At 39.4% G+C, this 25,606-nt stretch overlaps 2 protein-coding genes across 2 annotated transcripts in view; one reads left to right on the top strand and one right to left on the bottom strand.

The window, feature by feature from the left end:
* MAF (MAF bZIP transcription factor) overlaps positions 1-2,053 on the top strand; it is a 193,714-nt gene extending 191,661 nt beyond the window's left edge. The window contains exon 3 of the mRNA XM_032990640.2: positions 1,991-2,053. The gene's annotated coding sequence lies outside the window, so the exon portion shown is untranslated. The remainder of the gene's footprint in view (positions 1-1,990) is intronic.
* A 48-nt stretch (positions 2,054-2,101) lies between these two features.
* The window catches only part of WWOX (WW domain containing oxidoreductase), a 529,125-nt gene continuing 505,620 nt past the window's right edge, over positions 2,102-25,606 (bottom strand). Inside the window, exon 9 of the mRNA XM_032990637.2 lies at positions 2,102-3,299. Coding sequence (XP_032846528.2) covers positions 3,111-3,299 — 189 coding nt within the window. The 3' untranslated portion in view covers positions 2,102-3,110. The remainder of the gene's footprint in view (positions 3,300-25,606) is intronic.

The following is a 25,606-nucleotide window of genomic DNA, read 5'->3' as shown; positions in this document are numbered from 1 at the left end:
GGATATTAAAATGGAGGGTTTGGAGTCTGTTTCTTTTCAATTGCTTTTCCTTTTTAATGTCCGCTGCACATCCCTTCTGTGCTGAAACCAAGCTGAGAGTGCAAGAAAAATTATTTTCACAAGTGTCCCTATTAGAGGCAAATGCTGTGGAGCTTTGTGCCATTTTTTTATTTGGAATAGAAATGGTAAAACAAAAAAAAAAAAGCTTTTTAGCTTTTTTTTGCTGGCTATCTCAACACAGGAGAGTGAGAGACAAAGAGGAGAACAGAGAGAGGGAGAGTAAAAACAGAGAGAAAGAAAGAGAAGGAGATAAAAAGAGAAAGAGAGAATGAAAGACAGCAAGTGAAACAAAAAGTAAGAAAGAAAGAGAGAGCAAGTCATTTTATCTGAGTTGGAGAAAATTGTGACAGTGAAATTCTAGACAAGGTAATACACTGGTGTCAATAAATATTTATTAACCAGAAATAGGAACCATAGGAACCTGACCAACTCAATAAAGTTAGGGGGGTAGTTTACTTCATACTAATGCAAAACTATGATAACATTAAAAATGCTTTTACCTCGTAACACTGAAATAGTGAGCCGTGTATGGAGGAAAAACACCTCCCAGATACTCTTTGAAGGAAGGCAGGCAATTTCTTTAAGTACTGAATTCTCATAAAAGCATGCAATATTTCAGCAATAAGGAATGACAGGGTGTTCATTATCGGTTATTAATGTTTGCCTAAATGGAGTGTAAGGCCCAGGCCTTCGGGGGAGTGCAGTGCTCCTAGCATTGCTTAATTACTGCCTCTTCTTAACCCAGCAATGCCAAGCTCTGATGCAAAGCTTCGTTGTCATAGACTGGCTGTATTATTATATGAGAGTAATTCCATTTGGCTGTGAAAAGAAAAAATAATGCATTTGTGAAGGCTGTTGCACAGGTGACAAAAGTTAATCAGTTTTTCTCCCAACATAAACTCCAGACAATACAAGGAATTTGACTGTAACCGTCACCTCAACTTGCAAACACTTTGACCCATGCTACTAGTTTTCAGACAATACACTATACCAGCATCTGGACTGTGTGGCACAGACTGGACAAAACTTCTAGGAGACAAGAAAGAGCTTTTTTTAAAATTTTTTTATCTTTTTTTTTTCCCTAAAAACACTGAAAAGAGGTGTTGTTCTTTCTGGAATATCACCTTTCATTTCTTTATTCAGTGCAAGAGGAAACGCATTAGGATGTGCTGGCCCTTGGGGAAGGGGCTTGCTGCAGATAGATAGTAGAGGAAGACACGAGGGCAGGATTGCTTATACTGAAGGCTGTTGCTACACAAGTGGCACAGCAGGTATAAGCAAGGCCATATATTCTTTACTGCTGCTTCAGGAAAGACTGTGGCATCAGGTAAGGAAGTGCCAAGTAGGGAGCGGCTGAGGGTGCACTTGGGCAGAAGCTTGAGGGATGCCAAGGGCTTCTGAGGAAAAGTAAAAGCCTTCATTTTCTCTGTATAAAGTCAGGTCAGCTAATTCACCCTATATCTGAGGGCAGTAGCTCCCAGGTTCCACCCGTCTTTCTTACTCAGAAGAAATTTAATTTCACAGATTGAGACTACTTCTAGATATTTCAACCCTTATGTGCAGAGGAGCCTGAACACCACCTACCTGGGAAGAGTTTGCACTAAACTAGAATTAGTTGTAAACTAATTGACTAAAAAGTCAACCCAAATTGTAACATATGACTGTAAGGTGTAGCTGTTACACTGCAGTAGTATAATTCCTTACATAAGTGTGGTGGGTTTTTTGATGTGAGGATGAGATGGATAGTTCTTCCAAGTGAACGCATGCTTTGACTGTAACACCTATTCGACAACTAATCAAATGCGTTATGATTGCAGACAAGAAAAATCATAGAAGGGAGACTGTTAGCAATAAATCATACATGATAAGGGGATCAAATAAGCTTCTATTAATAATATGTCCTCTTTATTTGTTTATATTCTGCCTACAGAAAATGTGATGCTGGACTGGGGATGGCTTAGGACAACCTTCTGGCATGAAGACAGCTACAAAGCACAAAATACAAAAAATGAACTCAGAAAGAAACAAGAAAAAAACAGCATTTTCTTGGCATCAACAAGAAGCTCTTTATTTTTCCTCAAGTTTTCTTTTCTAAAAAAAAAAAAAAATGGAACTAAGACATTTGCAGAAATGAGACGAACTTTCTCTTCAGGTGACAATATTCAAGCAAGCATGTTGTTGTATTGAATTTAAACTGAAAGAAAAAAAAGATATGGAATGAGATACAGTATCAGGAGAACTGAGAAACTGTGAACTTTCAAAGAAAAAGAACTCCTTAAAACTGTGAACTGAGAAATGGATGGAAATACCATTTAAACCCCTGATTACGCTCTGTGTGTTCTTAAGGAGAAAACATCACCTTTGATAACTCAACGGTATTTAGGGAATGGTTTACAACATATCTTTTATTATAATCTTTTAAGAAAAAAACCAGAAACATTTAATTAGCTGTGACTTTACCATTTCTGTTCAGATGTCTTCTTGCACCTGCTTTTTCTAGACAATGCTGATGTATTTGCAGCCAGCAGTCAAAGGCAGGAAAGATTTCTTTCCTTAATAATCTTTTTATTTGCCACACCCAATAAAATCCTTGTAGGGAAAAAGAATCAACACAACTACCATCTCCCAATCAATACCTAAAGCCTAACAGACAGTAATTATCAAAATAAAGAGGAAATCCCATATTGGGCTACTTACCTACCCATTAATCAAAACAATAGAAAATATCTGCAGCATTGCTTTTCTAAAATAAGACAAAAGATGCCTCCTTGGGTTACACTTTGAACAGGCTATAATCAAAAGAAAGAGAACCAAGACTAACTAAGCCCCAGGAAGCCGCATTGTCCCTTTAACCCACAGCATTCCCCATTTCCCATTAGTACTTAACATTTTTCGCTATGTTGTGACTGCTATTATTTCATTTAACACTGGTTAATCTGTATCTGAGGTATATGGAAACCCTCTAGATGATAAGATTGGACAGGTTCCAGTGTTGGCAGTTTTCAAGCGTGCACACACTCGTGTGTTTTGATCCTTCCAGGAGCTCCCTGTTATTTGGACTGCCTGCCAATTCGTTCTTGGATCAGCCTCTCGCTCAGCTCCCACAGGGCCGCGGCCGTCGCTTCGCCCTGCGCCTCCTGCGACGGCAGGCAGCGGCAGCAGTTGTTGAAGTACATCCCTCCCAGGCCCTCCAGCTCCGCAGCCGTGGCACAGTAGACAGTTGTGGCAGCTCCTTGTTGCTGGAATTTAAAAAAAAAAAAAAAAAAAAAAAAGAGAGAAAACACCCCTATATAAATATATATATAGATATATTATCATTGTAATTTTGACTGCCGTCCTTTGAAGCTGTGTCTTATGAAAGCATCGGTGAAAAGCATCGCAGCTGACAGGGTAGCCCGCCTGGTGACAAGGCAGAAACCCTGCTGAAGGTGATGCCTGCCTCCTGGCCGCTTATTTACAAAACACCTTAGTGAGAACTTTTTTCTTTTCCTTTCCTCTTAGAGCAAAAGAAAAGAAAAATACAATCCTGAACCACAGCCCCCTTTTCAATAAGAGCCTGGATTGACGGCAGGGAGAGTCTGGCCTGAATCAGAGGGGCAGGGTCTGCCCAGGAGGTGTTTGAAACCAGAAGAGCTGAGCCAGGTTTAAAAGCAGCACCTCAGAAGTTCCTGGTTTCCCTTTGCAACACAGAAATCATTTACCGTGCACCTTGGGCACCCCTGCTTCCTAATCCTGACCAGCAATGCAGGCTGATGCAGGCTGATATATGTATTTTGTTTGTTTGGGTTCTTTAAACCTCCTGTACAAAATTAACTTGGGCACTCCAATTAAGACCTATCAAGTAAAGTGCAATCGGGATTGGTGCCAAACCTGCCCATATATCTTTGATCAACAGTTTCACTGTGGCAGTTGTCACCACTGACTTGTAAGAATGCTTATCTGCTGCAGGCAGAGAGAGGTTCTGATTTTGCAGAGACGCAAGGCTTTCCAGTGGGTTTTTTTGTTCTGTAACAACCATTTCTCATGTCTTATAATGCTTTAAGAAATGGAGCAGGTAGATTAGAGGCTTTTGTGGATCAGGAGGTTTTTTTCTTTTTCTTTCTTTTTCTTTTTCTTTTAAATAGCAAGTGAACTTTTATGTTCAAACAGGAAGAAAGGATTTCTCTGAATTTCTCTAACAGGAACCTGGAGACCAAGGCCACAGGGTTGGGACAAGCACCCCAGCACCAGCAATGGGCTACTCGCTGGCACAGATTAAAAGTGCAGTGCCAGAATAGCTGTAAAGAGGGCAAGAAGCTAGTTTGCTGTGTAAACTATAATTAAGAATAACAGGTGAGAACACATAGCAAGATATAACACTAATTTAAAACTGATACAGTTTGTCTGGCATCTTATGATTATTTATGTACATCTTAGTCCTTTCTGTGGTAACTAATTATAATTTGATAGGAATGAGAATAAAGAGGCTGCCAAGTATGATTTTAAAAGTAAATGAAATTAGATGTTGCCACATTAGGATAATTTCATGGGGAAAGAGAATAGACTTCAACCTCTTGTGATTTTTCTCCAGTCTTTTTTTTTTTTCCTTTCATTGTCACAACCAAGGAAACTCAGGGTGCTGTTAGGTGGTCAACCTGTAGAAGACCTCTACTTTGCATTCTCATCCTTCAAGGGCAGCAAGCAGTCTAAAACACCCCAATTCTCCTTAATTGAGGCATCTCAATTTTGTAGCAGCAAAGAAAAGCATACTTGTTTGCAAGACATGCATTTTTCTCAGAAGATGGGATTAAACTGATAATGATGACTCCACATCTTAGAAATGATCTCCCATCACAAGGTAAACCAAAACTGTCTGTATTAAGTATTTTGAGAGGCATACATTTATCAACAGACCAAAATATTTTTAAAGTTAGTATAATACGTAGTAATCCTCTTATTAAACCAATATCTTTTTTAAAAAAGAGAAAGTATCTTAAAGGCAGTAGCAGAAATGGAAGAGAGTTCTACTTAAAATAATATTAATAGAGAACAATAAAATTTGTATGCTCATTTGAGCTATCCTATAAAGCTCCACAGTACAGGTATGATCACCATATTTAGCTGTTTAGAATGATTCAAAGCCCCTGAAGAGTATTATTAGTTTTTTGCAAGCAATTCAACTGGACTTTTATTAGAAAGGTAAAATTAAACTAAATTGCTCAATGCAGAGTGAGAGCCCTTAAGCTATTGCTGAAAAGCATCCAGCCAGCCAAGCTAAACTCAGACTAGCTCTAACAGAATTCAGGTAATTCATAAAATGGAAGTTTATCAGAACAGTTTAAAATCCAAACCAAACAATAATTTATCTTTTCAAGTGAGTCAAATTTGACGACTTTAAAACAAAATTCTCAGCAGGCAGAAAAGCGTCCCACAGTATAACAGCAGTGCTTTATACCTCGAACATTGACACAACCTAGACTCCAAAAGAAGAGAATAGTTTTTCCTGTGTGAGCGTAGGATATTTACTTTAAGCGATAAAAGATTATGTGGCTCTAAGCCCAAAGCACTTTATCTTGCGATGCCTCCAGTGTTTCACTGAGAACTGGATGTAAGCAATGTGCCATTTGCTTTTTGGCTGTGTATATCTCCACTACTTTCTAAATGTTTCAATCGTGTTGGCTGTTTTGGAAGAAGAAAGTTCAATGGCTTTATCATTGAAAGAAAAGTACCTTTCTTATTACTTAAGAGAAATGCAATCATGTTTGTCCCTTCGTTGACAGAGGGTAAAGCTTTAATATCTCAGAATAAGGGACAAAGATGAACTCACTAAGCCTAGGAGCTTCCTTCAGATGGCAAAACTATGAAACAGAAGGTAAATCCCAGATTCTCAAATCCATTTAAGCATCTAATTTCCTTTGGTGAATGCGAGCTAGTTGCATTCAGACGGTTGAGGATCTAAGTGACTTGCTCAAGGACAGAGAGGAACAAGTGTCACAGGAATCAAATCACACTTTGGGTTGGGAGGGATGTCAGGAGGTCTCTACCCCAACCTCCTGCCCAAAGCAGGGTGCCTAGAAGCCCTGTCTATGCCATGCTGAATGGGAAGGGCCTCAAGGGACAAATTCCTCCTTTGCATCTACTACTCAGATACCACAAAGCTCCCAGAAGAGCCAGAGCTGTAGATAACTGCAAAATGCCTGCACTGCCAGTCATGCCTAGCCAGGCTGAGAAACTGCTTAGTTTCTCAGTAAATATTGTTTATCCCTCATGAACAGTCTTTTAAATGACATCTCTATATGTTGGGCCTTATGACAGTTTAATAACAACTTTTAATTCTTTGCTCATCAGCTTTCCTGTTCACATATCATCAGCATACGACAGTAGAGGATGTTAGGGAATCTAATTAGTAAACAATTCCATACTGCTGATACAAGATGAAACATTCTTAAACCGATAAAAAGAGCACTTTAATCACTGTTGAATGACTTTCAATGCCAAGCAGTTTGTGCCATGTCAGAACATAATTTGAAGAAGATTAGAGTACTATATAAAAGAATTAATGTTAACAACTTCGTTAAAAAATGTCTTAAACAATGAGCCTGTCAGTTGTCACAGACTCTCCCTGATCTATTGTGATTAACGCCCCCCCTCCCAACAACTTCAGCTGATAAACAATGCTAAAAGCGCCGGGCAACCTAAACATTTTTTTTTTCATACGTCCATCAGTTGTACAGGGTGCTAATCACCAGAGCTGGGGGTCAGCCTTCTTTAACCTGCAACAAAGGCAGCGGGTTGCAATGATGAATACACAGGATAAAGAATTTGTGAGAAGCCCAACTGAATCTTTAATCATGCCTCAATGCCATTTCCGATCCAGTCAAACATTTGAAAGCTGCTAGGCAAGCACAACGCTATCAATCTTTCTAGCATACGTAAAATTACCCAGGAATCTTGTTTTGGATTAAGTTGAAGAGTGTCTTAGTAATAAGGGTTCATCATTCTCTTCTGCAAATCATTTGTCAGTTTTGTAATACAATCTTCAACTGCAGCAGGGTGGGATTTATACAGCAGTTGCTGTTTATTTATAGTCGAGGCTCAAAGATCTAAAATACCTATCCTTCCAAAATCCTTTGTTCAGATGAAAATACTAAGTAGCTACTAGTTCATAGGCATTTATTTCATAACTGCTAGCTGCCAATTTGTAACTGATGGCACTGAATACAAATTAATATTGAATATCTTAACAGTAAAAGAAAAGGGGTTCTTGAGATACAGTATACGGTAAAACCCTCATTAATATATGTAATGCATCCGTTAGTATTCTAAGATAGCATTTATGTTCCTGATAAGAAAACATATTACACAGTTAATGTTTAGTTTTCAGATTTGCCTACTTTCAAATGCATGTTTATTTTCTAAAATTAGATTCCTGTTCTGAAGCAAGTTTGCATACCAAGCATATAAATAATAGAAACAAAGCCATAACTTATCTATATATTTATTAACTACGAATGAATAAGATCCACTCTAAACTCCGTTAAGGGCACACAGATAGCCCTTAGCGCTGCCTGCCGGTGAGATGGGATCAGCTTATTTGAAAAGGAGGTTTTTATTTTCTTATGAAAAATTAAGGATAAAGGCCAGTTATCTTCATAGCCTGAGGTTAAGTTTAGCGCAATGCATTTTAAAAGATGGCCAGTGGAAAGAGATGAATTCAAAATGACATGAGAGGTGAGTACTTGTGACAAGGGCCAGATTCAAAGCAAACAGCTCAAGTGAAATAAAAAGGCAAGTGCTTCCTTAAAACTCTTCCGGCTGTTCCTGTTATTCATCTCAGGACTATTAGAGAAAGCCAACACATCCCTAACACAAAAATACCATGTCCACACAACAACACTGTGAACATACCATTTATAGCAGAGTAACTCATTACACAGCAATGTGAAGATGAGGTAGTATGAACATATTCCAGATCATGAAACCAATGGGGTCTCCCATACCTTCTTTGTGCCTCTGAAAAGCACCCTGAAGAGTTCATATCCATTCCGCTGGAGAGGGAAAAACTCCACCAGCTAGCTTCAGCAGTGGTCATTTCCTGATTTGATGTGAAATGTAAAATCTCCTTGGAATAACAAACGAAATGATACAGAGCCTCTTTCCACAATGATCAGTTCCAAATTGTCCCAAGCAAACCCTAAAGTTAAAGATGCAATTTTATATTCCTCGAGCCTCATCTTCACCTGGTGTAAATCAGTACAGGTCCATTGCCTTCTCCGAGGCTCCACAGATCGGCAGTTGCTGAGGATCTGCTCCATTGCTTGCTGCAGACCTGATGTTGATGTTCAGGGCGAGCAGCCGCGGGGATGGGCTGCCTGGCTGGCCGAGCTGGGCATGGGCTGCCTGCAGCAGGCTGCAGAGCCACAGCTCTCCAAATATAAATTTTCTCAAAATATACTTACTCCTTTCTCTGCAATGTTAAAATGTTTCAGCCGATGAGTTCAGTTGGTAGTTTTTCCCATCAAGCCCAAGTCCTTGCAAAGAACTCGGAGCATGATGACCTCTTCTGAAAAACACTTTCAAGTCTAAAATCCTCATGTCCTCATTCAACCTTTGGGTTTCCCCAGTATCTGAAGTGCTTTTAGGACCAGCCTTAAGAGCTATGTGGTGGTATCAGCTGTGGCTGAGGCCAGTTGTAGCTGAGGGAGCTACTTCTCAATGCCAGGCATTCCTTTGCTCTGTTTCCTAGCAGGGTAACTCAGAGCTGTGAGGAATAGTCACTTTTTGGACAATGCAGTGAACAAGTTTTAGTCTTGCATGTGAGATGGCAGGAGAACTGTTCATTTCCTGCTGCAGTCCTCTTACTCAGAGCAATCCCAGATGCACAGTTATCTTATGAGTAACACTCAGAATATGTATGTATTAGTCTCCTGTAAGAAAATAGGATTCCCTGATTGCTTTTTCAGCAAGGAAATATGAAATTGAGACCTGCCTTTGCTATTTTGTATGAGTATGATAAACTGAAATCATATCTGCAGCTAAAAAAATAAAATTTTGGAGCCGCCAAATATGATCTAAGAAACAAATTGGGCTCAGTTGACTTCAGGTCCCACCTCCACCCAAGTCACAGGAGGAAGATGTGACCTGAACTGACTCTGTAATTACAGTAGTCTTTTCAAAGGTCTCACCAAACCACATCTAAACCAGAGATTCTCAACCACCTCCCTTTCCCCCATCACCGCATTTAAACCAACAAAGTATCTCTTAGAAGGTAATACAATGGATAAACCAAAATCTATAAGGTCTGCTTTTTTTCCTCTGATGTATTCCTTTTTCAATTAATTCCTAACTACAAAGAATCAAAACTCCATCAGCTTCTCTACTTGCAAAGCATAGTTGATTTCAAGCTGTAACTTCTCTTAGCATCATTAAGACCTCTACACATTTACAGTATTCTTTACATACATTAGAGAAGATAAGCGTGCTATGTTGTTTGAGTAAGGAAACTGCGGTAGTTCAAAAAAGAGGATTTGTTTTCAACTGCTGAGGCATTAAGACCTAGTGATTATTTCAACTATTCAGTATATGCAACTATATTTAACTTACATTCTGGGTTTTAACTTTGCAAAAGAAAATGTGTCCGTTGTAATAAATGTATTTTGATAATGCACCATGTTGTTTGTGTTATGCAACACCCCATATGTTCTCAATTACGGCAATGATAGTGCTTGAAAACTTCCAACCTCCATCATCCAGTGTCAAACAGATTGTCTGCAATCATTCCACATGAGAAAAAAAAAGTACAATACAGGACATCAAGTCAGGAGAACTGGGTTGGTTTTCTCTTTCAACTCTTACTTCCCTGGTGAACTTGGACAAGTCACTTCAACTACATGTACCTCACTTTTTGCAGCTGTAAAATGGGGAGAGTACTATTATTTACCCACCTCACAGGGATGTTGTGAGGACTGGTTCAGATTTATGGAGTGCTTTCATACATGTTGAAAAGCACTGTATAAGTATAAAGTGTTATATTATAAACTACTGTTAAAATGTTTAGAAGGTGTAGAACAAGGTTGGCAAAATAGCTGACAAAAATGTAATTACCTTTTAAAATCATGCTTATTTTTCTCTTATGTATAAACTTAATTCTTTAACCTGTGAAGCTGTCTGCTACAGCAGGCCCTATTCCAGTCTCTTCCTTCTCTCACCCTGTTTCTTTTTGCCCAGCTCACAGAGAACTTGTTAAAACTCTTATTAGCCAAAACACCACTGAATTCTTCAAAAACGGATGCTTCAGAAGGAACCAGGCCCTGAAAGGGTGTTGCGTGGGTTCATCTCTCCTACTCTTTGTATATGCTAGAAAGAGTCAGCATACCAGGGGTGGGATTCAGTTGCCTAACGCGGGTCTTAAGACATCTGAGCTGCCTTGGGATATCATGCATGCTCTAAAGCTGTCCTTCAGAAGGGCACACATTTCCCATAGGTCTCAAATAAAACTATACAATGTTTAAGACAGCACCAGACACCTATGTCTGTGCAACCTCGTTGCTCTTATCATAGCACCTGGAAAGGAGCTGGTTCCTGCAGGCAGCACCGTATTCCTTCATTTTCCCAGTATTTTATTAAAGTCCACAATCAGCTTCTGAAAATTGTTTCAAGCCTGATACACAGCCATCTTAAGATTCTAAAACTTTAATGAAGCATATGGCTTTACTTTGCCCAACCAGCATTTCAACAGCAGGAGCAGCAGCACGCCCCACAGGCTGCTCACCCAGGCCATTTTACCCACATCACATTTCCATGCAGATCTTTTCTGCCTTTTCTTTGCCTGCCCGCTGAACTCCCATTCACACCCAATTTACACTTTTAAGACATCATTGCTCTACTGAAGTGTCAGTTTTGAACACTGCATGCAAATTACTATGATCCGATATTGCTTCTCTTTTCTTCTCGCAGGCTAGTATGGAGCAGTGGTGCGATACTGCACGCTCCTGATCATTTCTGGATTTTGGAAAAATCCCTGAGGAAAATTACCAGTCTTCATTTCAGAGTGCAACGGGGTAAGGGTGCAAGCAGGTTGACCATATTATGTTACTGTCCATTGCTTAACCCCTGACCTGTGTGCCAACACGGGCCAGTGGGGTGAGGAAGCAAGGAGCATGTAAGTCCTCAGGCACCACGGCAGCACTATCAGGAGCTGATCATACCTTAAAATCTCTGCCACTCACTTTCTGAGATTTTGCAATGTACCTTTATATAAACATGAGACCTATCACGACTTGTCGGCCACTGTCAAAAATGGAAATCCTATGGAGGCTATTGGAAATCCTCCTGAAACACATAATCTGCCAGCTGAGGGCGGATTCTTCCAGGCAAGGGTAATTTGAAGAGTTGAACAAACAGACTGTTGACAATAAAGATATCCTGGCAAAAAGACAGATTAGATATGCTGCTACAACTAAATCATCAGAATAGGGCTGGCAGGTGTTTGGGCATACGTAGATGAGAATTTGTTGAAATCACTTCTGTTATTAACTTATGCTGACTTTAAATGTTTTATGTTTTTGCTGTACCTAACTTTAATTATATATATACTTTATATAAATTATGTATACATATGGTACTGTACATGCTGTATATATTTATATAGCTTTTTAATACTATTACTAGTCAAAATTTAGACTTTTTCATATACAGTATTGTAAAGAATGTCATCACAATACTGACATTTGGCTTCCTCCTTCGTGACACAGATAATTTTTTAGGCTGACTTACATTTTAGATATGAGTGGGAAAAAAAAAAAAACCTACACAACACAATGCTTTTTAAGCAAGTGACCTTTTGGGACAAATATTTAACAAGCTGTTTGTTTAGGTTTTAAAGATAAAGACTGTTTTTCATCTGTTGATACTCACACACATATGCACATACACACACAGACACAAACATTTCGGTAATATAATGCATTGAAAAACCACAGGGTGTAATGATGGGGACGTATCATGGTAAGAAATTAACTACTAACTCTGTCTTCCAGAAACTAATTAAGGGAATGTATTTTGCAATAATACAGATCTAGAAAACAGGCCTCTAAACTCTAGGCTTAGAGCTGTAAACCAGGCACTCCTGTATTATGTATGTGTGATTTTCATAGATAGCCTGCTGTAAAGTGTGCCCTGTTAGTGCATCTTTCAGGCTCAAAGACACTGGCCTTGTTAATATTTCATTTAGTACATACTGTAGAGTCTCATTTATATTACTTCTATAATTAATGGTGATAGCTTAGGCACTGCCTTTACAAGGAGAGATCCCTGTATGTTGGTCGATGGATAATGAGAAACAATAGATATTTCATTCACCAGCAGCTTGTTGCTAGTTAGTAGGAAATTATCGTGTGTACTGTTGCTTTAATTGCCAGGGTAAATAATGCTGCCGCTGTGTTAGTGAACATTTTAAAGCACTTGATGCAAATAGACTAGAAACAAAACACAAAAAAAAATTACCTTTATTATGCTATACCTTAGCATAGGGAGTTAAAAAGGTATGTCTTAAAACATTTGCGTTCTATCATGCAAATATATCTTAATATGCATGTGCTGACTATTCAACTACTGTATTTTAGGAAATACAATTATGCTGCCTTTCTCTTCTCCTACGTAGACTGTAAATAACTGTAGATGTTTCTCTTGTTTTCCTATGTAAATATATGTAAATACTAACAAGCTATGCATGCTGATATTCTAGGCAATTTCAGGTACTTTTATAATCTGAAGGCATGTACTTGAACTGGTTTGTTAAAAAAAAAAAAATCAACTCTCTCAAATCCTTTAAAGCTCATTAGAAATTAAAGATTTCTTACTAGACTGGTTCCTTCAATCTCAGTTGCTTTTTTGTTTATTTTTTCCCCTACTTGGCCAATGTTGCCTCCCAAGACCCACCACCAAGGACACATACTCCAAGGCTGTTTTCCCCAGAGTGCAGAGTTCCATCTCAGGACGCGATTCACGCCCCAACCGAGGATGTGCACCATTTAGATTCAACACCATCCCCATTTGTAAATCTCAACAGAGACTCAGAGAGTGGGGAAGTCTATTCCCTTTGCTCCAACCTCTCCTTCTGTTTAACCATGTTTTCTATTTCATTTTCTCAAACCATAATCCATCAAATAAGGATCTAATACCACTAGTGCCAGCAGTGGGTTTGAGGGCAGATGCCATCGCAGCCAAGAGCAGTCCCCACGTCTTCAGCCGTGTCTTTGCTCTTTGGCTGTGCTGCAGTCTGGCTGCTCGCTCAGACATGCTCCTCTGTTTGAACATACTCTTTATGTTTCTTTTCTAGCATGCTTATGACTTTGACAGACTGTGAAAATAATTTGATAAATAGCTTGATAAATTTCCCCATCTCTTCCCTTCAGTGCTGTAACACTGTTTGTGGGAGCCTTTCAATTGAAGGAGTGTGAACAAAAATGAAATTACCTAAGCTTATAAATCAAGTCACCTCCTGCATACAAATTTGGAGGCAGGGTTTCAATTTAGCTCCCTTCTTCCTTCTTTTTTAAGTTCATGTAATAAATGAAGATTCCTATGGGGAAAACGGTAAGAAGGAAAAAGAGATGCATTTATCCCCCAATACAGTACAGGGGAAAAAAAAATATCCCCTCTGCATTATCTATGGAAACTAAATGCAATGACAACTTTTTCATCAAAAGAAAACAGCTTTCATGTCTGAAGATGCTTTTTGCAGAATGGATGTATAAGAATAAACACATTAATTGACAGGATCTTCATGACTTTTTAAGTTCCTCAAACTTAGTTTGGTGTCTGGGGAAGATCTCTTTCCAGTCCTTGAAGACTCTTTTAAGATGAATGTTTAAAAAGCTGAGCTGACATGGGCATTATGTTCAAGTGCAAGCTGTACTATTCTTTAATAGAGGGCGTAGAAATGGTTCGTAGGATTATTATCTTTCTACAGACAAAACCCATTACCTTCACACTAGGAGGGAAAAGCTAGTTTTTAACTTATATAAAACGGAATCAATTATCAATATCTTTGCATGGTTTCCCAGCTCTGCTGGAAAGCAGTTGTAGAGCTAAACACACAGAGCCATTTGGCAAAAGGGCTTCTTCCTATGCTGGGCTTCTTGTTACACCTTTCATTTAATAAAATCACATCTGCAGAAGCAAAAATAAGTAGCAACGATTTGTATGCAGGGCTTCCACCCTGAATGTCAAAAGAGGAGACAGGAATCACATTTGCAGACTGATTCCCCAGCTACTGTTACTTTAGACTTCTTCCTAGTAGAAAGTGAACAAGCAAATAAAAAGCAGTCATCGATGCAAAGTCAAATGCAGTGGCAAACAGCAGTACAGGTCAGAGCATCCATACAGCATGTTGTCTTTGGTGTGGAAGAAAAATGCTCCTTCAGCAACCTCTGCCATGTAATCCTTACTATCCAGCCTCTGAATAATCCTTTTGTTGGCTTTACCAGTGGCTTTTCACAGATGATTATGTTTCCAGTGAGAAAAGGAGAGCCAGAAAGTTAGTGGTGGCTTTTTGTGTTGAAAAAGTCCACACATGCCTATCGTTTCTTAAACTACTACAAATAAAAGTCTTCTTGCAGTAGACAACATCTAATCTACTCCAACTCAGCAGAAGGATCAATAAATGTGTTAGCCATCCTTAAAAAACTGTGTCCCCAGATACTTTACTAGCACATGCAAACTCAGATGCACATATAGGTGCAGTATGTGCAATGTATATAAAACATAATACTCTAGAAGCTGGTAATGGTGTTTGGGAAGGAAATGTTCATTATTAGACTCTTATCTATATATCCCATTCATGAGATCTGCTCCTACAAAGCTCATAATGATAAATGGCACATTTGCAAATTATCGTCTGAGTGCTGATGAGGAATCAGCAACCCGCGAGTTACTTTGAATGAATACACTCCACTGCAAGTCTCGTTTGCTGAGATGCCTGCCAAATGAGTGCATTAGTATATTAGGAATCTAATAAATTGACTAACAAGCATTTGATGAAAAATAGCTATACCATCCATTACAGTTATCATCACAGCCAACAGGGCTACTGGGGTTGGGATTTTGAAGGCACCAACTGCTTAGAAGAGATGTTGCCATGCTGTGTCATGCTCTCAGCAGCATCTCCCTCACTAACAGTGCATCATAACAAACTCTCAGCAAGACATAGGACTTTCTTTACTTAAGCTTCCCTGTGCTTCTTCATGACACTTATGAGGATTTCAACTGTTGCAGCCTCACTCAGTCTTGTCTTTTCCCTTTCCACTGCAGAAAGTAGGGTGGTGGAGAAAAGTCTTCTGACAATCCAGCACTGAATGAGTTTCTCCGCCTGGGAAGGAGCTGGAGGAGACACTTTCTGTATAAGGCTCAGCACTGTCCAAACATCTGAGTCTGTGTTCATGTTCCCTGTCTCTAAATTTTAAGCTTGTTAATTATGATCAAAAACATGAGGCTAAAGGACCAAGAAGGCTTTGGCTATGTTCACACTCAACAGATAGGTACTGCGTTATTTAACGGCATGCAATCAAATTAGCTTCAGGAGTGGCTCAGAGTCCTACTTCTAACTCGGGGTCCTAGTGGAAAAATTAATAGTCAGGAAATAAATCTTCATACAGCACTTCACCTGCGTCATTCACTGCTTTGCTGGATATTTAAGCCCAATTCCTTTTACAAATAAAACTGATGCTCCCCCCTCATGCAAACATCATTCCTGTCTGGGATGGAGCGAGTATCCAATATGTTCAAACCCACAGGACTTACACACCCAAAGCAGGGTGATGAAGCCTCAGGGCTAGCTGTGTGCAGAGCCCTGTGGGAAGGTTTGGCCGCTCTCCCCGGCAAGCCCCGCACAGCCCACCCGAGGCACTGTGGGTGCTCGCCACTCCTCCCGCTGGTGCCAGGGAGAGGAAGGCACATGGCAGATCACAGATACACTGTCCTGGCAAAGCCTGCGTGAGTAAATTATGTCTTTTCAGGCTAATTAATTCTAGTAAGTGCAATATACCCTTACATTCAAGTTTCAGAAGTCTTCTGCGTGCCACTTAATTTGTTTAAAGTAGAGAGGAACCCAATTCATTATAAATGCCCATTTATCGTCTGCCGACAAATCCCAGCAAACACTTTAAAACTATGCACGCGGAAGAAAAACTCCTTCTGTACCTTCCCAAATTGCATTTCTGCTTTTACCTGAGACATTTGCAAGATCCCCCAACTCTGTCAACAGTCGCTCTCCAGTTTTGTTTAGCTTATCATCAACAGACTCTGCTTTTGTGAGTGGACAAGTCATTTGAGTGTGCACCACAGTTATAATGGCCTGACTGACAGCTCAGCCAGATAAACACGAGAGAATAACAGACATAGGAACAATCTGGGTATTCATTTTGTCCGTTCAACCGGGTTGAAAGGATTTGCCAGCCAAGGGCACAACACTTCAGGCTAATTTGCTCAGCCAAAGCACTGCTGGAGTATAAGGCTGCAAGCAGATGACTGATGTTGGGGAGATCGGCGTCCCCCAGATGAGGTACTTATTATTCACCTCTGCCTCACGGGAAATGAAAGCACTATTTATTCAAATCATCCATTTGAAAGAGGAAAACACATAGAAATGAACTGTGTTACAAAACTTGAACCCTTCTCACTGCTTCCCCACTTCTGCATTCATTCCAGCTTCTTGTCCTCGTCCATGTCATCCTGCACACTGAAGAATTTCTCTTTCCTTGCTTCTTCTTTACCCCTATATGTTTGCTTCTCCTTTCCTTCTCCTCCTTTTCCTTGTCTACTGCTTTGCAGTTTTGATCCCATACCTGACACTGGGTACCTTTTCTTTGCTGTTCATCTTCCAATTTAATGCCACACCCACTTTGCAAACCTCAGAGGCTCAACTCTGTTTCCACAGTGGCTGGTGTAGAAGTGGGTGCCCAGGATATCCTGGCTGTGTCTCACACACTAAACGCCCTCTGCAATCTTTTGGCCAATATTAGCCCCATACTCCAACAGGAGCCGTGTGCTAGCAATGTGCCGCACTGCTCACCACACCGTTATGGAGCCAAGCAACGCAGGGCCAGTGAAATGACAACGCTGTCCTTAAGGAAAGTTGTCTCTTGCACATTTTAAGCATCCTGTATTTAGAGTGACAGAGCCACAAGTCCACCTGCTAATCACATAAATATAAATGATAGGTAGAACAGCCAAGCTTCTACTAAGAAAAGGTAAACACTGTTCTGACATATTCCCTCAAGCAAGCAAACAAAATAATAACAGTTTACAGTGGAGGCTTGCAAGTTTGTTCCCATTAATTAAGTTCCATTTTCCAGCATGCTGAGGTTTAAGTAGTTTTCTCCAGGATTGATTTCAACGACAATTTTCTCCCACCAAAGAGCAAAGGCCAAAATCTACTCTCGGTGACAGCAGCACAACTCTACTGGCTTCAGCAAACTGTGGAGCCAAGACACAAGGTGAAGCAGTGCCATGGCAAATCCCTGAGCATTTCAGGAGGCAGGCGTCCCGGCGGAGCACCCACAGCCCGCGCGCAGCGGGCTGGGAACAACGGCCCTCGCAGAGGTGACGCACTAACAGCCTCAGACACATCACAGGAGGAATGTAAAGTGCACCTGACACTTCTTTTGATCTACTCCTAAGAAGCATTAAAAGGCACATTAATGTGCTGCTTTAGTGCATGTTCAGTGTGATAGTTGGAGACATAACTGAGCCTTTCACAAAAGTCTAATTGGGGAGAAGAATAAACTTATTGTTTCCTCATCTGGACATGCACTCTAGAACACAGGCAGAGCTGACATTTGCATGAAGTATGTTGCTGTTTTGCATTTTAAATCCAGGCATGCTAAATGTAGATTGAATGATCACTTTGACTATTATGAGGAAATCAGTACATGTCTAACAGTAATCCTACAGATGCAGTAGCTGATATTGCCTAGCATCAGGTTATCTTTCTCTAATGCTACCGAACATTAAAATTCAAATATATATATGTGTATGTGTATATTTACATACATATATATATAAATTTCTCACTTAAAATATCAAGTAAACACTAATAAAGTATCTGAACATATGTCTCCTACAGCTGCTTTTCATGCAATTGTTTTGTACTGCTCACAGAGATCCTCACACAGAAATCATATTCACATTTAGTAACAGAGTTTTGTGAATTGAACTAATGATACTTCTTGACCTCATCAGACTATGAAGCACCTTTGCAGTTCTGTGCTTTCAGTTGACATGTCAAATTTCCTTTGCTCTTTTAAGACAACCACACAATGCACAAACTGCAACAACAAACCAAGTAATAAAGAGAAAAGGAATATAAAAAGAAAACATTCCTACCCAAGTTAATCACTAGCACAACAAAGGGAGCAAAGAAAGTCAGGTGTGAGTTCCATAGTAAAGGTAAGGTGAAGAATGACATTATTGGGGCATCCTAAATTTTGCTGAAGACTACTTATTCCTTGCTTCTAATTCTATCAGTTTAAGCGTATATTTGCACATCTGGCCAGACCTATATTCAGCTGAACTCTATTTTCTTCTCTGTGCAATGCTTTTTCTTACATCTGTTATGCTGATAATTTATGTGTCCCTGATTAGTTCTATGCAACATCCTCAATGCTTTATCTCTGGAAGGATTAGAGGATTTATGCTGCCTTCTTCATTTGTCTGCGGCACCTCTTTCTAGCCTCAGCGAGGCTCCTTGGATAGCATTCTGTGTTGCAGCACTAATGATGCCAATACTGTTATAGTAAGACACGCACCTCTTAAACTCTTTTGGCAAAAGATAGTCTGATCTGCAAGAACCATTAACTTCCTCTTCTTGAAGCTCTCACTCAATCTAGCCACAAAAAATTGTAATGCAAGGGAAGAGGTGGCTGTGAAATGGAGCCCAGAGAGCCCTGCTGCTCGGCGTTGTGTCCCAGTGCTAACCAAAAAGCACAAAGCTGCAATGCCAACGCACACCAAGTCCACTGCAAGAAAAAAAAGTGTCCTGATCAAGTTAGGCAGGTAGATTAAAAAAAACAAAGATTAGGGAAGGCAACTGCTCTTGGTGCATAATAGATCAGTGCAGAGGTCTTCTGGATCATGCAGATGGAAACCCATGCAATTATATTCTTTTTGTACGGTATTTATAAAACACTGTCAGTTCTAGCTGGTACCAACTCAGAATTAAAGGAACTCCCTTTCCAAGCCTACACATGCCACTCAATGCTTCAAAACCACTTTGAGGCTCTTCCTATCTTAGATTTTGGATGTCCACATTTTTTCTTGACAGTAGAATGATTTTATTCTTATAAACAACACCATGACCACCACAAAGATAAAAGACAGTTTTTCTTCAGGCTACGCTTCTGGCTGATGCTCAAGATGGTTTCTGATGAACCCATCTTGAAAAGTGGGGAAAGGAGGGAATCCCACTGGTACTTCAATCAATTGTTTGTCCTACATGAAAAAGTTTGAAATACAAAATGAACGTATAGAAAACTCCAGTATTGCAGCTAAAGTACACAAGGGTTTCATAGGCCTTCCTTTTAAATTATCTCCTTAAATAGACCTTTAAGAAGCAATCAATGTTGGAAATTTAGCTTTCGCAACATTCAGATCTGTATCCCTTTACAAAAATGCAGCCAAACTTTTCCTGAGAGACCACCTGAGCTGTTCCATCCAGGGGCCAGGGCAGAGGAGGGAGCTGAGCGTGGCAGCTCCTGCAGTTGCTGGTGGTGGCTGCAGGAGGGATGAGGGACGAGCATATGCTGAGCCTAGGGAGCATCTGGGCTGGCGAGCTAGAGCTGCATGCACCTCCACAGTGTGAACGTGCACGTCTGCTGTCACTCAGAGAATGAAACACATTATTTTGACAGGATACACATCTCTCCTGCTCTCTCCAGTAGGAGGAATGGAAATGTGTCTGGCGTCCCAGCAAATGCAGAGAAGATTCTTTTCCGTCGATACCAGCCAGTTGACTCTATCTCAGTATTTTTCCATTTGCTTCATAGAAGTAAAAGTGATGGTCTGTAACAAGATCTCTATCCCCTGTTTTGCCACAATGCCATATCCTTCTAGGAGAATACTCTTTTGACAATAAATTTCTATTAAAGTGCAATATGCTCTTAAGTGGCATAATCTTTTTCAGTTGGCAACATGTGAAATATATTTATGTTCTGTCCAAATGCTTTATTGGACCTGTACTATCTAACTGTCCTTACAGACTTTTGATCACTTTTTTTTCAGGCTAGTTAGGTTATAGAAGGAAAAATCACTCAGTGGCGTAAATGATACATACCTAAAGGATTTTAAGCTCTTTCTGACAACTCCAAAAGTGAATTTGCTGCAAAATAATGAACTTAAGTGACCCCTGCTGACTTCTCAAGGAATGACATTCCATAGGGAGTCCCATCTGTGAAACAAACGGTTCAGGTACAAAAGTAATCCATTTGTCTCAGCTCTTCGGACTTTTTCTTGGAAAAGAATCATTCTTCAGAAAGATACTGGTCATCTGAAATGGTACTATAGTCTACAATTTGGGATGATCCACCTAATCATGAAAAAAAGGATAAAGGGTCAGATTTGAACCCATCCATGAGCCAGACATGGTTAATTTGTTTTTCAGGAGTATTATCAGTTAAGCATAACTGGAATCTGAACAATTTATATTTGCCCACATACCTGGCTGGTGCCTTCTGGCCTTCTGCATGATGTAAGGGGCTAATAAAAGGTGGCAGTGCTTGATGTCAGATAGTTTGTCTCTGCCTCGTTTAATTATTCTGAATGGAGTGATGCTCAAGCCCAACTTGCATTCACTAGCGGTCTGCAAGAGGGATGCTGAGAGCTACTTCTCAGCAATCAGCTCAAACCCTTGGCAAGACATCTGTCAGGTACACTTTAACATCCCCACAACCATGAAGCAAGAGAAGTGGCCTTCTCAATTTAGATGCAATATTAAAGGCAGTTGACAGAAATCTTACATCCTGCTGCCTTTTCTCTCGAGGTTTACAATCCTGATCCCATTAAAGTCAGTGGGAGCCTTGCCATTGACTGCAATAGACCCAACATTACAAACACAGTGTTCAAGAAGGAATAAACACAACTGGATTACTTTCAAACTCATAGAAAACCTAAAATCCTATTAGGGTATCGAAGTATCTTAATACTCAAGAGACACTTGAAACTGCAGAGGATCAGACATTTCACACAAAACCCAGGATGTGTCCAAATGAGGTGGCAGCATTGCTATTGTACTCATTAAACTCTTGAAACACATGAGTTAGGCTTTCAGCACAAATCATGTTGCTAGGTCCAGTTGACTATAGCACAAACTTGATCAGAACATCTACACTCCAAACAAAAGAATTGCAAGTTCAGATGAACTTTCTCAGACTTCTCATGACCTCATTTGCAGTAGAGTTAAAACTGATTGATGCAACTTAGTTGCAAATGCTAATGTTTATCCAATAAGAGAGTAAATGTTAAAAAAAAAAAAAAAAAAAAAAAAAAAAAAAAGAAGAAAGTAAATGAAAACGTTACCATGCAACTTCATTTTCTGTGTTGGTGTTTATACAAACTGAGGTTCCACATGTGCTGAAAATAATTGGGGAATGTGTCATAATATGCATAGAACAATCCACTCACATAGGCATATGCTACAAATGGCTTAAAAGCATCCAGGTATTCTTGTAAAAAGCAATAGCAGGTAAGCTTTCCTTTTAATTTTTCTTAGACTAGATGCTAGTGCAAGCTATGACCAAGAATTTAGCACATCCATTCAAATTATACCTAAAGCACTAAATCCAGCACAGCAGTAATTTTCTAGTCTTTCATACCTCCCAACTTAATGAAAAGAGACATTAATGTCCCAACCATAGATTAATTAGATGGAATCATTAAGAATTATTTCCCAGGTATCTTTTGCTAATACACATATTATCATTGAACACTACCAACCCTGTTTGGAAGGTTAATGTTATTTTGGAAGAATATTTACGGTATCAGTGATAGAAAACCCAATACCTAAAAAAATATTTCCACCTGCAGCTATCTGTCATCCATCCCACACAAGCTTTGAAAGCTTTCCACTATCTGTCAAAACACAGGTTTTGATGCAATAAAGACTGTAATTATTGAGCATTTACAAGAAATAATATTTTCCCTCTGGTACATGTTATAACAGTTGTTAACATGCAAGTATGAATACTAATGCTCCAAGCCCACCTATACTCTTCACAGATGATAAGGATTTTTTTGAATACCGATATAAAGGCAAGTATAATAAAAGAGCAAGATAAGACTGCATACAGGTCTTGAAAAGTAAACGTCAATCAGAATAAGGTTTTTAGAGGCATAAGAAGTTGATTTGAAGTAGAGTTTGGAAATAAAGCTGGCAATTAGATCCAGGGATATAAACAGCACTTCTTTTGTGCTGAAAAAAAAAATGATCCTTTTGCAACCAAAATACAAGGCTACAAGATGTGTGAAGGAAACAATACTGAGTATGCATCAAAACAGCTCTGCAGATGCCATGCTAGCAGATGGCTTAAGCTGACTGAATTACTGTATAAACATTTAACTGAAAGTTTGATTTTATAAGTGTGGAAATTATACAAAACAAAAAGAAAATGATTCTAAGAAGCACTTAAATTAGTAATTTGTAATTTTCTCTGCTAAGATGGCATAGCTCTGCTGCTTTGCAAGAGTCCTTTGAAGAGGGAATTCTGGAAATATCTGAAATAAATTGCACACTGTAAAAGGGAACTCATATGAACACACAAAACTAAGCGAGACACTTAAAGGTAAATATATACCTTTACACTGCTGTTGCAGCTCGGATCCATTCCAACTGCAAGTTAATAAAAATCTACACCCCTCCTCACTCTCCATTTCCTCCTTCATGTCTAGATAACAAAGGCTGCGTCTCTCTGTTTATATCTCAGTAACTTCTACAGCAACTGCTTGTTGTGTCACTTGGGCTCAGTTGCAATATGTGGGCAGGAAGGGCACACGAGAAAAAGGCTATTTGTGCATAGATATCTTCAACAAATACCAATCAGAAGGCAGAAAGACAAAAATATATAGGAAAAGGGAGAAGAATTAATGCAGAAATAATATGGCTTCTTGCTACAGTGTACAGTCTGGATAAAATAGAGTATAACTGCTGAATTGATGGGTTTGGCCTGATTAATGCTTAGACATGTGTCTCAGATGAATGTTTTCTATCATTTTGCAAAGAAATATCAGTGCAAAACAGGAGGCTGATGATGGGCATAGGGTCCTATCCTGCTTTACTGACTGTCAAAGCAAACTGTCCTCAACCATTCCCAAAGCAGGGACAATTTTTTCTTCTGGCTTTACTGGTGAGCAACCAGACCCCAAATGGTTCTAGCACTGAGCACTGTGACAGTGTCAAATCTGACCCTTTAAACACGGTGCTACTGCCGCACCGTCAGCGTCAGCCTGCACAACATCCTCTTCAGACTGCTCTACAGCAAACATAACCATGACTGCTGCTTATGCTGCATATATTTAGACTCACCACTCAGAAGGCCAACTAACTATTTTACATTCTCTGCTTCTGTAAAGCCATTACTTGCTATTCCAGAACTGAGATGGCAATTACATCAGGTGCAGATAGTACTAATAAAAGAGTAAGTCAGCTTCTTCCTCAAAACCTCTGTTTTCCCAGCTGTCCATGTTCCAAATACTCCATTTCGTATAATGATCAAGAAGAGCTAATAACGCCACGCTTTTAGCAGTTTTATTGTGCCAGGAACAAAATAAATTATCACCCCACTTACATCCTAATACAGAACAATTTCTCATAAATCTTTCCTCCCGATCTTTACTCTTTTTCTCTTCCCATTCATTCCCCTGCTTGTATCTCCTTTCCTTCCAGTTCATCCATTCCAAACCAACCACTTCTCTGCTTGGGATTTCCTGATATTGCAACACAGAGAATCTGGAAATCAAACCTATTTAAAAATGACCATGGTGGTTTAAAACCACCTTGTCCTGCTGGATAGGATTTTTAAATCTCATAATCAAAATATTATTCTCTCTAATTTATACCTGGTGTTGACCTCAGAGAGGCAAAGGTGAGAAAATCCCTTGCTGACTGCAGTCCATGGGCAGCTCCAGATTCTGATCCCATGGGTGATTTAACTAATTAACAGATCCACTTTGTCTAGCTTCCCTCTTGACTTTCCTTTCTGTTTTCACTTTCTCTACAGTCTTTCTAACTTCCCTCCCTCCAATTTTATTAACCCACCAAGCCTAACTCCATAACTGAATTCAGGATTTGTATTGCTCTACCGTTTGACTGTGAAATGTAGGAGTTGGAGTTTATTTTAGATGTCCTGGCACTGGAAAACCTACTAAAAAACTTATTCTACAGAAAAAAAAAAAAAACCAAAACAAAACAAAAAACTCCAATACTTTGATTCAATAAACCAGAAATCTATATTAAAATGCAAAGAAAATTACATTTGCTTAGAGTGGGTTTTAAACAAAGAAGTAACACCGTAGACAAAATCCTTCATGCATAACCTATGATGACAAACATCATGACAGAGTGATGAAGTTCCACAGAATTGTCTACATGTGTGAAATCCTGTCTAATTAATATTTGATGAGAAATATATTTGATAACAGGATAGACTTACAGTAATCAAACTATGATTGATCTATAAGAACACTACTAACAAAAGCCATTCTTGCATGATCTTTACCTGCTTAAGCAAATTATCTCTAAATAAACAAGTAGTACACAGAGGTAAGGAAAATGTTAACCTGAAAAATGCCTGTCTACTTCTGCTCTCTTTAAATGTTGTTGAAATTGTTGGCCAGAATTACATTATGACTCGGGTCATGAATTGTAATATAAAAAGAATATTTAACTGGAAGTCCAGGGATTCTGCAACAAAGAGTTTAACTCAACAGACTTCAAATTTCTATTCTGAATGACTTTAAATACCATCTCTGGGTACTTTTGACCTGCTGGTATACTGGAGGAGTTAAAAAAAAAAAAAACAAAGTCCTGTGGAAAATCAAACTTACTTATGGCCAGACATATTAACAGGATGGTCATTCGCGTGAACTAAGAGCACATTTAAACCCTTCTTGTTTCCTGAGATGACCAGAAGAAGAAATTCAGGTGAACTTTGCATTTTGGAACAAGCCCCTTCATGCAAAGCTCCCTCTCTTTTTTAGGATAATAGAAGTTGCTGAATTTCTTCTGTTATTATAGGAGCTAAAATACATTATTAAAACCTATAGTTCAGCTACAGTGTCGTAAATGGCCACTGCAATCCAGGTTCTAAACTTTAATTTCACCTCAATCAGAACCAATTATTCCGCTTGACACCCCTGGCATCTCACTCAGCACTGGAGAAGAAACATCTGCTGGTGACACTGCCACCATGGGCTCCCACAGGCTGTGCCCAGCACCCCACCATCATCTGTCACTGCGGGAAAATCGTCCAGTTTCACCATGGTCAAGGAGCCCATCCTTGCTCTGCTTGTCCTTTATACC

The sequence above is a fragment of the Tyto alba genome, unplaced genomic scaffold (genome assembly GCF_018691265.1).
Source record: "Tyto alba isolate M040663 unplaced genomic scaffold, T.alba_DEE_v4.0 Super-Scaffold_26, whole genome shotgun sequence".
In the NCBI taxonomy this organism is placed as follows: Eukaryota; Metazoa; Chordata; class Aves; order Strigiformes; family Tytonidae; genus Tyto; species Tyto alba.
This window is presented reverse-complemented; position numbering and strand designations above follow the sequence as displayed.